General features: G+C 49.0%; 1 protein-coding gene across 1 annotated transcript in view; it reads left to right on the forward strand.

The window, feature by feature from the left end:
• The window catches only part of szt2 (SZT2 subunit of KICSTOR complex), a 106800-nt gene extending 93836 nt beyond the window's left edge, over nt 1–12964 (forward strand). The window contains exons 72-78 of the mRNA XM_040029788.1: nt 6964–7177; nt 8431–8608; nt 8696–8818; nt 9022–9538; nt 9973–10083; nt 10638–10706; nt 10788–12964. Of these exons, the coding sequence (XP_039885722.1) occupies nt 6964–7177; nt 8431–8608; nt 8696–8818; nt 9022–9538; nt 9973–10083; nt 10638–10706; nt 10788–10931 (1356 nt within the window). The 3' untranslated portion in view covers nt 10932–12964. The remainder of the gene's footprint in view (nt 1–6963; nt 7178–8430; nt 8609–8695; nt 8819–9021; nt 9539–9972; nt 10084–10637; nt 10707–10787) is intronic.
• Nucleotides 12965–13284: the final 320 nt, after the last annotated feature.

A 13284-nucleotide genomic window follows, 5' to 3' on the forward strand; every position in this document is an offset into this window, starting at 1 on the left:
AGAACCACATATCATGTGATTATTATAAGTCCAAGCCCAGGTCGTTGAGCTGGCCTCCTAACACGCCTATCCCAGTCTGACGGTGCATCTGTGGGAACTAACCTGATCCTGAGGCCAACAGAAGGATGTGCAGCTTAACCACAGGATGGTGGTTTTAATGTTGGGGCTGATCGATGGATATATCAGTCTTATGATGCTTTACTGAAGTCGTATTATCCACAAGTAGTTTCCTACTAACCAAGATGTATATTACTGTGACTATCAGCTAGTCAGATTAGCTGAGTGTTTAGCTGGTTAGTGTCACACTAAAAACAATAAACACATCCAAGTCCACAGTTCTAGAGTGTGTATGTAATGTGGATATTTGTAGTCTGAAATGGTTTTATTTGATCTCTTAGCACATCTTCAGTCTTCCTTTCCATCCATCTGTCTGTGTCTCTGTGTCTGCCTAGTCCCACCTCATGTCATCTCTCCATCAGGGCAGCCTCCTCACCAAACCTCGTTGCAAGCCGTTTCCAGATGCCACACCAGTATCTGACTGTGCGGTATGTCCCAGCCATTCTCAAGGGAGGGGTGTCTCACTACAATCAGGCTCCACCCCTCTTCGCCACTCTATGCTTGCTCTCATCAGTCCTGGTCTCTTTCCTTTCAAGTTTACCTGCCTGTCTCTGTGGGAATGATTGGGTTTAATGTTAAATCAAGTGCACTGTGGGAGCTACTGTTGCTGCAAACTACAGCTTGACTGTAAAAACGCATCTTTAGCTTAAGGCAGGGACTCAGACTTAAGTTATGCAATAAAAATGATGCATTTATACCTGATTGTGTTGAGGATCAGGTGAGAGCCAAGCACCTCTATGATTTTCTTTTCCTTTTCTGTTTCCAACAGGCTGTCTTCTCTGTGGTTGTTGGTTTGGTGTTTTGGGTGTTGGAGCTAATTTTTTATGCAACCACTGTTTTTCTTTTGCCCTTTCTCTTCTTCCTCTTCTTTAGCAGCCAGGTGGTGATTGGAGCTAGGGTCTGTGTTCATGTGTGAAGGTTCAGTCTTTGAATTACACAGGATGTAAACTGCTGCTTCTGCTGCTCCGCTGCTACAGATACAATACTGGAAAATTCTGTATAATTTCTATTATACAGAATTTATACAGAACTATTAATTCATTTAAATTGTTAGTGACCACTGGGTGTTTATAACTGTATGTCCGAGTAAGTATATGTTGTTCCCCAGGGCTCAGTTATTGGGCCACTTCTGCTTAAATGCTGCATGTTTAGCAGCGTGATGGTAGCTACAATTGAATCATGCCATCAATGACTCATTTCATTGAGTTTTCTTCTAATATTTTCAGACCATTTTCTTTGTAATGTAAAGCTAAATGAGCTTGAGTCAAGTATTAATTAACAGTATAATGGTAGGTTGCAAAGTGCAGGCTGTGAGGGTGGGGCCACAAGGAGTTTGTTTAAATCTTATATTCTAGATTTTAAAACAATCATCATTAAAAAAAAAATTTATAGGAGAAAAAGGTCAAAGGATGAAAATAAATCACTGAAAGTGCACAAACTTTACAAGCTTGTGTGGTCATCCAGATTGTGATTATTAGGTTATCGTGAGCTGAAGATTTTTTTAGAATTTGAAATGATCTGTCTTAAGTTTGAGTATTTGATAATTATTAGTATCCATCCATCCATCTTCATCCGCTTTATCCGAGGCCGGGTCGCGGGGGCAGCAGCCTGAGCAGAGAGGCCCAAACCTCCCTCTCCCCAGCCACCTCCTCCAGCTTATCTGGGGGAACACCAAGGCGTTCCCAGGCCAGCCAAGAGATATAATCTCTCCAGCGTGTCCTGGGTCTGCCCCGGGGCCTCCTCCCGGTGGGACATGCCTGGAACACCTCACCCAGGAGGCACCCAGGGGGCATCCTTGTCAGATGCCCGAACCACCTCAGCTGGCTCCTTTCGATGTGGAGCAGCAGCAGCTCTACTCTGAGCTCCTCCCGGACGGCCGAACTTCTCACCCTATCTCTAAGGCAGAGACCAGCCACCCTTCGGAGGAAGCTCATTTCTGCCGCTTGTATCCGCGATCTCGTTCTTTCGGTCACTACCCACAGCTCATGGCCATAGGTGAGGGTAGGGACGTAGATCAACCGGTAAATTGAGAGCTTCGCTTTTACACTCAGCTCCCTCTTCACCACGACGGACCGGTGCAGCATCTGCATCACTGCAGCTGCAGCCCCAATCCATCTGTCGATCTCCGGCTCCTTTCTCCCATCACTAGCAAACAAGACCCCGAGATACTTGAACTCCTCCACTTGGGGCAGGAACTGATGAAGCCAACAGAACCACATCATCCACAAAAAGCAGAGATGAGATTCTGAGGCCACCAGATTGAAAGCCCTCCGCCACTTGTCTGCGCCTAGAAATCATGTCCATAAAAATTATGAACAGAATCGATGACAAAGGGCAGCCCTGGCAGAGCCCATCGCCCACCAGGAAGGAGTCCGACTTATTGCCGGCAATGCGAACCAAGTTCTTGCAACGGTTGTATAGGGATCGAATGGCCCGTAGCAATGGGCCAGACACCCCATACTCCCGCAACACCTCCCACAGGACACCCCGAGGGACACGGTCGAATGCCTTCTCCAAGTCCATAAAACACATGTAGACTGGTTGGGCAAACTCCCATGCGCCCTCGAGTATCCTTGAGAGGATAAAGAGCTGGTCCAGTGTTCCGCGACCAGGACGAAAACCGCATTGTTCCTCCTGTATCCGAGGTTCGACTAGCGGATGAACTCTCCTTTCCAGCACCCTGGCGTAGACTTTCCCAGGGAGGCTGTGTGATCCCCCTGTAGTTGGAACACACCCTCTGGTCTCCCTTCTTAAAGATGGGGACCACCACTCTGGTTTGCCAGTCCAGGGGTACTGCCCCTGGTCTCCACGCAACATTGTAGAGGCGTGTCAACCAGGACAGCCCTACAACGTCCAGAGCCTTCAGGAACTCGGGGCGGACCTCATCCACACCAGGGGCTCCGCCACCAAGGAGTTGTTTAACTACCTCAGTGACCTCGCCCCCGGAAATTGGCAGGTCATTCCCCTTATCCCCAGACTCTGCTTCCTCCTCGGAAGACGTGTCAGTGGGATTAAGGAGGTCCTTTAAAGTATTCCTTCCACCGCCTGACAGTTTTCTCAGACGAAGTCAGCAGCGCTCCGCCAGCACTATACACAGTGCAGGTAGAGCACCGCTTTCCCCTCCTGAGACGCCTGACGGTTTGCCAGAATCTCTTCGAGGTGGTCCGAAAGTCTTTTTCCATGGCCTCTCCGAACTCCTCCCACACCCGAGTTTTTGCTTCAGCCACTGCCCGAGCCGCATTCCGCTTGGCCTGTCGATACCTGTCGGCTGCCTCCGGAGTCCCACAGGCTAATCAAGCCCAATAGGACTCCTTCTTCAGCCTGGTGGCTCCCTTCACTTCTGGTGTCCACCATTTGGTTCGGGGATTACCACCACGGCAGGCACCAACCACTTTGCGGCCGCAGCTCAATGCAGCAGCTTCGGCAATGGAGACGCTGAACGTGGTCCATTCGGACTCAATGTCCGCAGTCTCCCTCAGAATGCTGTTGAAGCTCTGCCGGAGGTGAGCGTTGAAGATCTCGCGGACTGGGGCCTCTGCTAGATGTTCCCAGCACACCCTCACTACGCGTTTAGGTGCACTGGGTCTGTCCAGCGTCCTCCCCCGCCACCTGATCCAACTCACCACCAGGTGGTGATCAGTTGACAGCTCAGCCCCTCTCTTTACCCGAGTGTCCAGAACATATGGTTGCAGGTCTGGTGATACGATTACAAAATCGATCATCGACCTGCGGCCTAGAGCGTCCTGGTGCCACGTGCACTTATGGACACACACGAACAGGGTGTTCGTTATGGCCAAACTGTGATTTGCACAGAAGTCCAATAACAAAACACCGCTCGGGTTCAGATCAGGGAGGCCGTTCCTCCCAATCACGCCCCTCCAGGTCTCGCTGTCGTTACCCACGTGAGCATTGAAGTCTCCCAGCAGGACAACAGAGTCTCCAGGTGGAGCACCTTCCAGCACCCCACCCAGGGACTCTAAGAAGGCTGGGTACTCTGAACTGCCACTCGGCGCATAAGCGCAGATGACAGTCAGGACCCGTTCCCCGACCCTAAGGCGCAGGGAACAAACCCTCTCATCCAAGAACCCCAACGTACCGGCAGCAAGCCGAGGGGATATTAGAATACCCACCCCAGCCTGCTGCCTCTCACCAGGGGCAACTCCAGACTGAGACAGAGTCCAGCCCCTCTCCAGGAGACTGGTTCCAGAGCCCAAGCCATGCGTAGAGGTGAGCCCGACTATATCTAGCCGGTACCTCTCAACCTCACGCACTAACTCAGGCTCCTTCCCCACCAGAGAGGTGACATTTCATGTCCCTATTGCCAGTCTTGGCAGCCGGGGATCAGTCCGCCAGGGCCTCCCCTCCTGGCCGCCACCCAGCACACAGTGCACCCGACCCCTATGGCGCCTCCTGCGGGTGGTGGGCCTGCGGGAGGATGGGCCCATGTCTCCTCTTCGGGCTGTGCCCGGCCAGGCCCCATGGACTAAGGCCTGGCCACCATACGCTCGCCCTCGGGCACCCTCCCCAGGCCTGGCTCCAGGGCGGGGCCCCGGTAACCCTATCCCGGGCAGGGTAAACTGTTCCCTCGATGTTCTCTTCATAAGGGTCTTCTGAATTATTAGTAATGTATGTAATTATTCTGTGCCTAAACCTGACCAAGCAGCCAGAGAAAGCAAACGTACTGCAACACTCACACTAACATATCCTCAGGGTGTTACGGTTAAGAAAATCAGGTACTAAATACATAAGCAGAGAATCAGACACTCACCAGCCACTTTATTAGAGACACCAACACTGCAAATACTAATGGGCCAATCACATGGCAGCAACTCGATGCATGTAGACATGTAGGCATAGTCAAGAAGACCCGAAGTTCAATCCGAGCATTAGCAAATGTTATTTAGGTGATGAATGTGCGATTTTTCAACACAGACACTTGTAGGCTTTACAGAAGATGGTCCAGTAAATGCCAGTGGTCAGAGGAGATTGGCCAAGCTGCTGTTAGCTGATGGGAAGCCAACAATAACTCTGTCAATTGCTCATTACAACCAAGGTATGCAGAACAGCATCCCTGAAAACACTGAGTGAGAAGCTCTACAGCAGCAGAAGACCACACCGAGTGCTGCTGCGTGCAGGTAAAACCAGGAGACCACGGCTTACGATTTCCACAGCCTCGCCAATAGTGGACAGTTTGGACGCTTATCTGCTCTGATGAATCTCCTCCATGTACCCGTCTTCCAGCTGGAGAGCATGGCACGTCAGGAAACTCACATGATCTGAAACTGGATTCTTGAACCTGATTCTGCTGTAATCAAAGGTTCAAAGTGTTGATCCCACACAGCACCTCTAGGATGTGATGTAACAGGAGACTTCAAATCTACAGCATGCGTATGACACTATCATGTCAGTGTGAACCACGAGGAATGGTGCCAGCACCTTGTCGAATCTGTGCCACAAAGCACTACGGCAGTGCTGAAGGGGGAAAGGTGTACCTGGTAAAGTGGCTGTGAGTGTATGTTTGCAGTTGTAGTACACACATCACAGCTGGATAACTGCTGTTACTCCTGTTGGGTTTCAGATCACTGCATTGTGATAGTACCACTGCAGAAATGTGAGTCTTTTTTCCAGGAGTGAAAATGCAGAGACTCACAGGGACGCATCGATGGATGTCACAGTCTGAGAGCTTTCCTCTAGTCGCTCTGCTTGTCTTTCTTTCAATCAGCTTGCTTTGTATTCTCTTCTTTTTCTTCTTCTTGTATGACCTCGCTGATTACAGCTTCTCCCGTCAGTGCAGCCGCTGTCATTAATTTCACTTCCACCGAGTGCCGCTGACAGGAGACGAGCTGCAGCCCCACGACTCAAACTGGCAATTTGTTCTTGTCAAAGTTACACGGAGTGTTTAATTAACTAGAACATGAACCATTTGGGATTACAGGTTAGGAAATAATAAATGTTAGCGTGATAGCACGGAGGACACACACACACAGGAACTACCTATGAACTGAGGAGAGCCGCGCAGTCCCATTGGCTTCCAGGCTCCATAGATAACAGGCCAGGAGGTCACACTTAATTTGTCTGCCAGACTGCAGGAACACCGCTGGGGAGAGAAAAGTTAATATTCATCTTTTCATTCCTGTGTGCAAAAGAATATTCTTCCTCATTCTTATCTCTGCGGTGAGGGTGCTGATGAAAGTCTTCTGCCCTTTTGCCAGTTTCTGGACAAGTGTCGAGGCAGGAAAAGGTTCCAGACGGCGAAGAGATGAAAGTCTGTAGCTACAGAACGCTGTGCAGTCTTTTCTTGGCTCTTTGATATAATGAAGCTGCTTTTGTGCACGTTCCAGGCAAATGGTCCAGATCAAAGTAAAAGCAGGAGTAGCAATTAGAGCTCCTTGTAAACTCTTATTGTGCTGTAATTAACTGCACAGCACAGCCTCTCACTGCAGCCATTTGCATTTGCAATTATTGCTTTTGTCAGCTCCCTTTTGATGTTGGATTTAATTAAAAAGGATATTATTATGAATCTGATTGATATCAAAGTTGCTTACAAAAGCTTCTCAGTAAGGAGCGATGGGAGTCACAGTGCAGCAGGGCCTTAAGGTGTGCTGTACAAAGCAGTCTCTGTTGGAGTGGCTGGAACAGCAGGTCCTTCCCCTTCAAATGCAAAACAGTTTCATACATGGCTGATCGCACAGATAGACATTCAGAGTTAGCGCTGTCTGCCAGATCAGTTTTGCAGAGGTATTCAGACTGACTGAGTTTGGAGTTAGAGTACCTCCTTCTTTTTCCCGTCTGTGTCAGCGAGTCACGCTGTCCTGGTGATGACAGTCTCACAACCTTCTGTTGCAGCTCTCCATGCTCTTCACTGAGGAGTGTGATAAAGTCAGGGACACCATGCACGTTCACTCCTTCAGCTACGACTTCCACCTGCGAGTGGTTCACCAGTACCTGGTCGGCTGCCACATGACGCTACGGCAAGGCTACCAGCTCACCGACTTCCTGGACGACTTCATCTCCCATCACCCGGACATCCCCAAGTTCGGCCGCAACCACGTCTTTCAAGGTGATTCTGGTGTTGCTGACTGCATCCGAATCCCATGTGATGATGATGATAATGTTTTTTTGATTCTGCCATAATTTCTAGCTTTTCAACATTTACAGCAGCCGCCAGAGCAGCCAGTGAAAGTAAACAAAAGATGGCAACACAGTGAACGGTGTACAGAGCATTTACTAAAGGGAACAAAACTCGAATTCACCAGAAACAAAGACCAGAAAAAAACAAACTGACAAATGAAAAATAGGCCCAAAAATCATCGTGTGATTAGAAGCATTTGGACTGTGGGTCAGTGCCCACACAAACACACACTGGTTCTGATGGGAAATACAAACTAAGGATCCAGTTATATCCACCATATAGCTGCACGTCCTCACTAAAGTGCGAATGGCATTCCCCATTTTTATGGTGTGATTAGGTTTATCCAACCTTAAAAAGTGCAAGGTTATAACTTTCATTTGTATTCTTTCCCTCCGGCTTTCAACTTTCCCCCTTTTACCTAATGGTCCCTGATACATGAGATGAAGTCTTTCCACCAGCTTCATTTAACAAAGACTTGCATCTGAAAATGTGTCCGTGTGCTGAAGTCACTGAAGTTATTCGCAGCACGTTTATGTAAGTTGTGGTCATTTTAAAAAACAAACTCTGCTGTCTTGGCTTAAACTATGCAGGCGTGCAGGAAAAAAATAAGTGCACCGAGACCTTTGGGAGGAAGTGGTCTGGATTAAATTCCAAACGAACTCCCACCTCGATCCGAGGTGCACACGGTGAGTTTGGGTTAAACTCCTGTAGCTAAACAGGTAAATCTGAATCATCCACAGCGATGGTTCATGAACATTTTTCTTTTTTGTTCTGAAATAAACAACTTTAGCTCACCTCTTATCCCCCCCCCCCCTGTGGTTGATTTAGCACAGAGTTTATTCGCTAACCTCTGCTAGCACGAGTACTGGAAGTCTACTCAGGTGAATTTGTGTTCATGTTTAGCATCTTCTCCAGCTCCCTCTGGTGGTCAGTGCAAACCAAAAGAACCAACTGAAATGATATTCAGAGTAAATATTTGAATTTGTTTCACTGAAAGACGAGTTCAGTTCCTCTGTGACCGCTGTGTCCCGCCTCCGTTCGGGCGTCACCAGCAGCGCTCTCTGAGCCGTTCTGGATCGATGAGCAGATATTTGTTTTTCCATCAGAGCTTCTCGGGCTCTGTGTGCACAGGAACAACTGTGTTTGTCCTTCTGAGCGTCTGTCATTCTTGTGTAAATCAGGGAGCTTCTCCATCTCCACGGGGATGATAACGGCTCACCAGCTCTACAACTACATCACCGACCACGCCAGCACGTATGGCATGAAGCCGCTCCGCATGTCGAAGGCTGCGGTCGCCACTGACAACAAGAAGGCGATGCCTGACCTTCACGAGTATGCCCTGGTGGCTCTGTGGAACAGGTGGAGAAACAGCTCTGACCTCAGAATAAACCTTCTCTCCTCATATCTGCTGCTTAACTTTACCTTTGTTGGCTCCTCTTGCTTTAGTTCGGGCTCCTACAAGGATCTGGACGGTCTGCCCCACCACGATGACTTCGATGTTTCCCTGGTGGTGTGTCACAACGCTGCTCCGTTTGAGGAGCAGTCAGACGGGGAGAGGCATCTGCTCAGGTAAGATCTACAGACTGGAGCACAGAGGCTGTGTGATAGTTACTCATATCTGGGCTGACACCATGTTTGTTTTATCTGACATGTCCTGACACAACCTAAAGAGGACTGGTGGACGTTTCACGGGCCAAACAAATGTGTTAACAGTACATCACTGAAGGCACTGGATAAACTTTTGCTGAGTCTCATCTCGTCCCCTTTCATAGGCTACGCTTCTACGTGATCATGACCAGTCAGCGGGAGCTATTCCCACGCCTCACTGCAGACATGCGCCGCTTTAAGAAGCTTCCTCAGATCCACCGTGATCCCGGAGAGCTGGGGGGGCGGCTCTCCCAGGATCGAGCAGAGGCTTCTGGGTCACGTGGTTCTGAGCAGGACCTCTGGGAGGAGGGTTCGTCTGAAGCTTCAGCACCCTTGGCTCCAAGTGATGGCAACGAGTTTTACCCTCTGACAGGCGGTGGACCAGAGGCTCAGGGGCTCCTCTACGCCTCCCCTCTGTTCCCTCTTCTCAACAACGAGGTGGCGTCTGCCCGCAGACAGATCCAGATCAGCGTGGAGCAGGCCATGGGTCACTGCCGCAGGGACAACCTGTGGAGGAGGCTGTTCCACGGCGAGCATGTGGCCCTGGATAAACTGAAGCTGGCCAAGTTGTCGTTCAGCGAGCTGGAGGAGCTGCTGGAGGCTGTGCAGAGCCGATCAGTGGGGGAAATCGACCCGCAGCTGGTGAGACTCTAATTTTAGCCTTAAAATCAAGATTCAGTTATGACCATCAAACATCAGCAATACCAAACACCTTGATTACTAAGACCACAGCTCGACACCCTGTCATTTGAAACGCAAAGCAACACCAGCACACAGCTAAGCATCGGTGCTCCCACAGTATGAGAAACATTTGGAGGTGATCAGGCTCTCGCTGTGACCTCAGCCAGCTGCAGGTGACCTGCAGATCAAACATCAGCTCGCACATACATGTTAGCAGGAGCTGTGAATGGGAGGTAAATGTTCCTAACACATCAGGAGACTTCAGGATTTTGTTAGTTAAAGGAGGAGCTTTTAAATGATACATCTGCAGCTTGAATATTTGACTTTGCAGGTGAAACCCAGTGAAAGTTTCTGATGGTCAGTGTTGTAACTGTAGTGTGAATGTGTTGCTGCAGGACTGCTTCCTGACCATGGGTCCAGCCTGGTACCAGAGTCTCATCAAGGTCCTGCTCAGTCGCTTCCCTCAGAGCTGCAGACACTTCGACGACAACGGCATCCAGTATCTGGTGAGAAAAAAAGAGTTCAAAGTGGCAAACCCACAGGCCCCTGTATCCATGAGTTTCCCTCCGCTGTGGCTTCACAAACGGGCAGCAAAACGTTACCAGCCAACAACCAAATGAAGGCGTTCCCTTTAATGCTCAGGATCATCGAGATCCCTTTAAAAAAATATTGGAAACACGACCCCAAACTTCATCTCTAAGCACAGCTCCGTTAGTCTCTAATAGCATTTCTCTGGACACAAATGGGACCATTTAGCAGACTCGAGCTAGAAACACCTGCAACACGTAATGCGACACACTGATTAGTCTCACTCATGTTGCACCGTTCAGACTCGATTGTTAGATCAGTTCAGTCGAGTCAGAGTGTAAAAGAGACCTCGAGTGACTTACAGGCGAGAGGATGGAGCATCGAGCTCAGAGTGAGAGCTCCAACACATGAACTGCAGTAACACATATTTCTTCTGTATCTGTGGAGACGGACTTTAAAACGGTGACGTTTGTGTTGCACACACCTGTTCACCTCGTTCCAGCTAACGTCCACTCGTGTCTTTGTACTTCAGGCTGTTCTGAACCAAAAGTTCACCGACTGCTTCGTTCTGGTATTTCTGGACAACCAAGCTGGAAAAACTGTGAGTTCTTATACACGTCTGACTTATTTTTTCTTATAATAAAGTCATGCAAAGTTCTCAGATTTCATCTTCCTCCCGCAGAGTTTAAAGGTCGTGTTTCGGGAGCCGCTGCCGTTGCAGCCGCAGGCCGGCAGCAGCCCCCCTCCTCAGCTGGTGTCCATGTATCATCACCTGGAGTCTGTAATTAACACCGCGTGCTACAATCTGTGGACCGGACTGCTATAGCACCCGGACCCGAGTCGTGTCTTTAACACGAGACAAATGGAAATGAGAAGAGAAGCTTTCTGTATAATGCTGAGCTCACTGAGTGGGAGCAGCGACATACTGGACTCATGTGCAAGAAACAGTTTTAAATGTTGAGGATCATAAAGTTGAGCAGACACTACGATGGGTTCCCTCGCAGTTACTGTACGAGCCTTCAAACAGCACCGTGACCACGCCACAGCAAAAGCACCTTTCTTACCACTATTGTCAAGAGTCAGACGGGCGATCAACATCCAGATAGTTTAGACTGATAAAGAGAACTGCAGGCTGTATGCACTTATGGGTTGGGACAGTCCCTTTAAATCAAAACGTACAAAATCATGTTTAAAAAGTGATGTTTTAGATCTTTGTAGCAGGTGAGACATGTCAGCAATATCTCACATCCTGAAACAGATTCAAAAAGGGGCTGAGGATGAAGATTTGGCCAAAGCAGCATCACTGGCTCCTGGTTCCTCGAGGAACTTGAGGTCATTTGCAGTGCTTGATAAGATTAAGTTTGATAATTTAATATGTAGCATATATCAAACTGAGTCCTACTCAGTCCAAATACTTGGGGCGGTCTGAGCTGAGTAGGTGAGATGATCTGCAGCTTTTCAGGGCTCATATCTTTAACCTTTAACCTCCACCAACGTCGTGCCAAATCCAGAACCAGTTTCACGTATTTCCACCTCCCTAAAAATGTACTGGTACTAGTAAGCATGGCACCACAAACTGATGATGCCTTGCTGCCTCCAGTTCTTCCAGGAAATGAGGATAATGAGACGTTCCCGAACAGCTCAGCTGTGTCCCGGGCCTGCCACGGGGTCTCCTCCTGGTTGGACGTGCCCAGAAAACATCACCGAAGAGGAGACGACCTGAACCTCGTCATCACAGACGTAAGAGCTCTGCTGCTTTGATGGGATTCTTTTGGTCACCAACCAAAGCTGGTGTCATAGCTGAGAGTAAGGACATACCTTCACCACCACAAGCTGCTGCAGCTCCATCTGTCAATCTGGAAACAACTCTGAGCATTCGGTGCTCAAAGGCACAAAGGTAGAACGGGTGGACGACCTGGAAGGTGCTCTTTAACACATTCTGATGGATATGACACGGCGAGGACGCCGTCGATGTACGGACAGAAACACCGTGAGCGTGCAGCAGCTGTTTGACATCATTGAGCCTGAGTCAGAGGTCAGAATGCAGCACTTACATGCATTCTGCACAAATTTAAAGCTCCACATCTTCACTAATGTCTCAGCGTCGGTTTGGATCTCGTGCCTTCTGACAGTATTTAGCTTCACGCCACATCAGTGTTAAAACAAGAAGAGACAGCCCAGATGCCGGTGCGCAGAGTGGGAAGGCTTTTATGTTCAATTGTCAAATGCGTCAAACCTGTTTCCACTTGAACCCCACTGCCATGTCTGTTGCCCTCAAGTGCCTTTCTCTGTTTATTATTTTCTCCCTTTTCCCTTTTCTCATTCCCAAACCTGTGAAGTGACGCCGTTGTCGTTCTGGCAGGAGATGTGTGGAAACACACTGCTGGTGTTATGCAGCGAAAGTGCCTGAGTCAGTTTGGAGAAACGTGACAAAAATTGCCTTTCATAAGCAGGAAAATTGGTCATATTAACTTTGGTGATTTGCATAATAACATGCCACATGTCATCAGCGCCGAGTGTTTCCAAAGCATGTTGGGGTGGTGGTGTGTACTCTCACACAGTGTGGCTGGTAGTCATACCTCAGCCTGGCACAGGACTGTTACATCACAACAGGAAGGCTCCGTGTCCAGTGTGGCTCCTGTAGGAGTCGCACCCGTTCTGGGAGGGAACCAAACAGGTCTGAGCTTCACCAACTGAAGAGGACTGAATGTTAAACACTGGATTATTCATCATGCAAAATGTGAACTGTAAGCAGACAGCCCTGTAAAATAAAACCTGCACTACCTGTGTCGTGTATATTGTGTATATACAGAACACTTTATACAGTATGTAAAGTTAAATAAACAAGTTACAGAGTAAGAGTGTGCTGAACTGTTCTTCACTGTGCAGCTTCGTGTCGTGACAGAAGCTCCGGACAAAACTTTAGTGCCGGACTGTCCAACGCCAGGCCTCGAGGGCCGGAGTCCCGCAGGTCTCAGATGATCCAAACGGCTGGATGACCTCCTCAACATGTCGTGAAGTTCTCCAGAGGCTGCTAATGAACTCATGTAATTCACGTGTGCTGACCCAGGGTGAGATCTAAAACCTGCAGGACACCGGCCCTCGAGGCCTGGAGTCGGACGCCCCTGTTTTAGCATCTTCAATCCTGCAGACGCCAGAATCATCGGCATAAAGCACAA

Source organism: Simochromis diagramma, unplaced genomic scaffold (genome assembly GCF_900408965.1).
Source record: "Simochromis diagramma unplaced genomic scaffold, fSimDia1.1 OVJJ01000334.1, whole genome shotgun sequence".
Lineage (NCBI taxonomy): Eukaryota > Metazoa > Chordata > Actinopteri > Cichliformes > Cichlidae > Simochromis > Simochromis diagramma.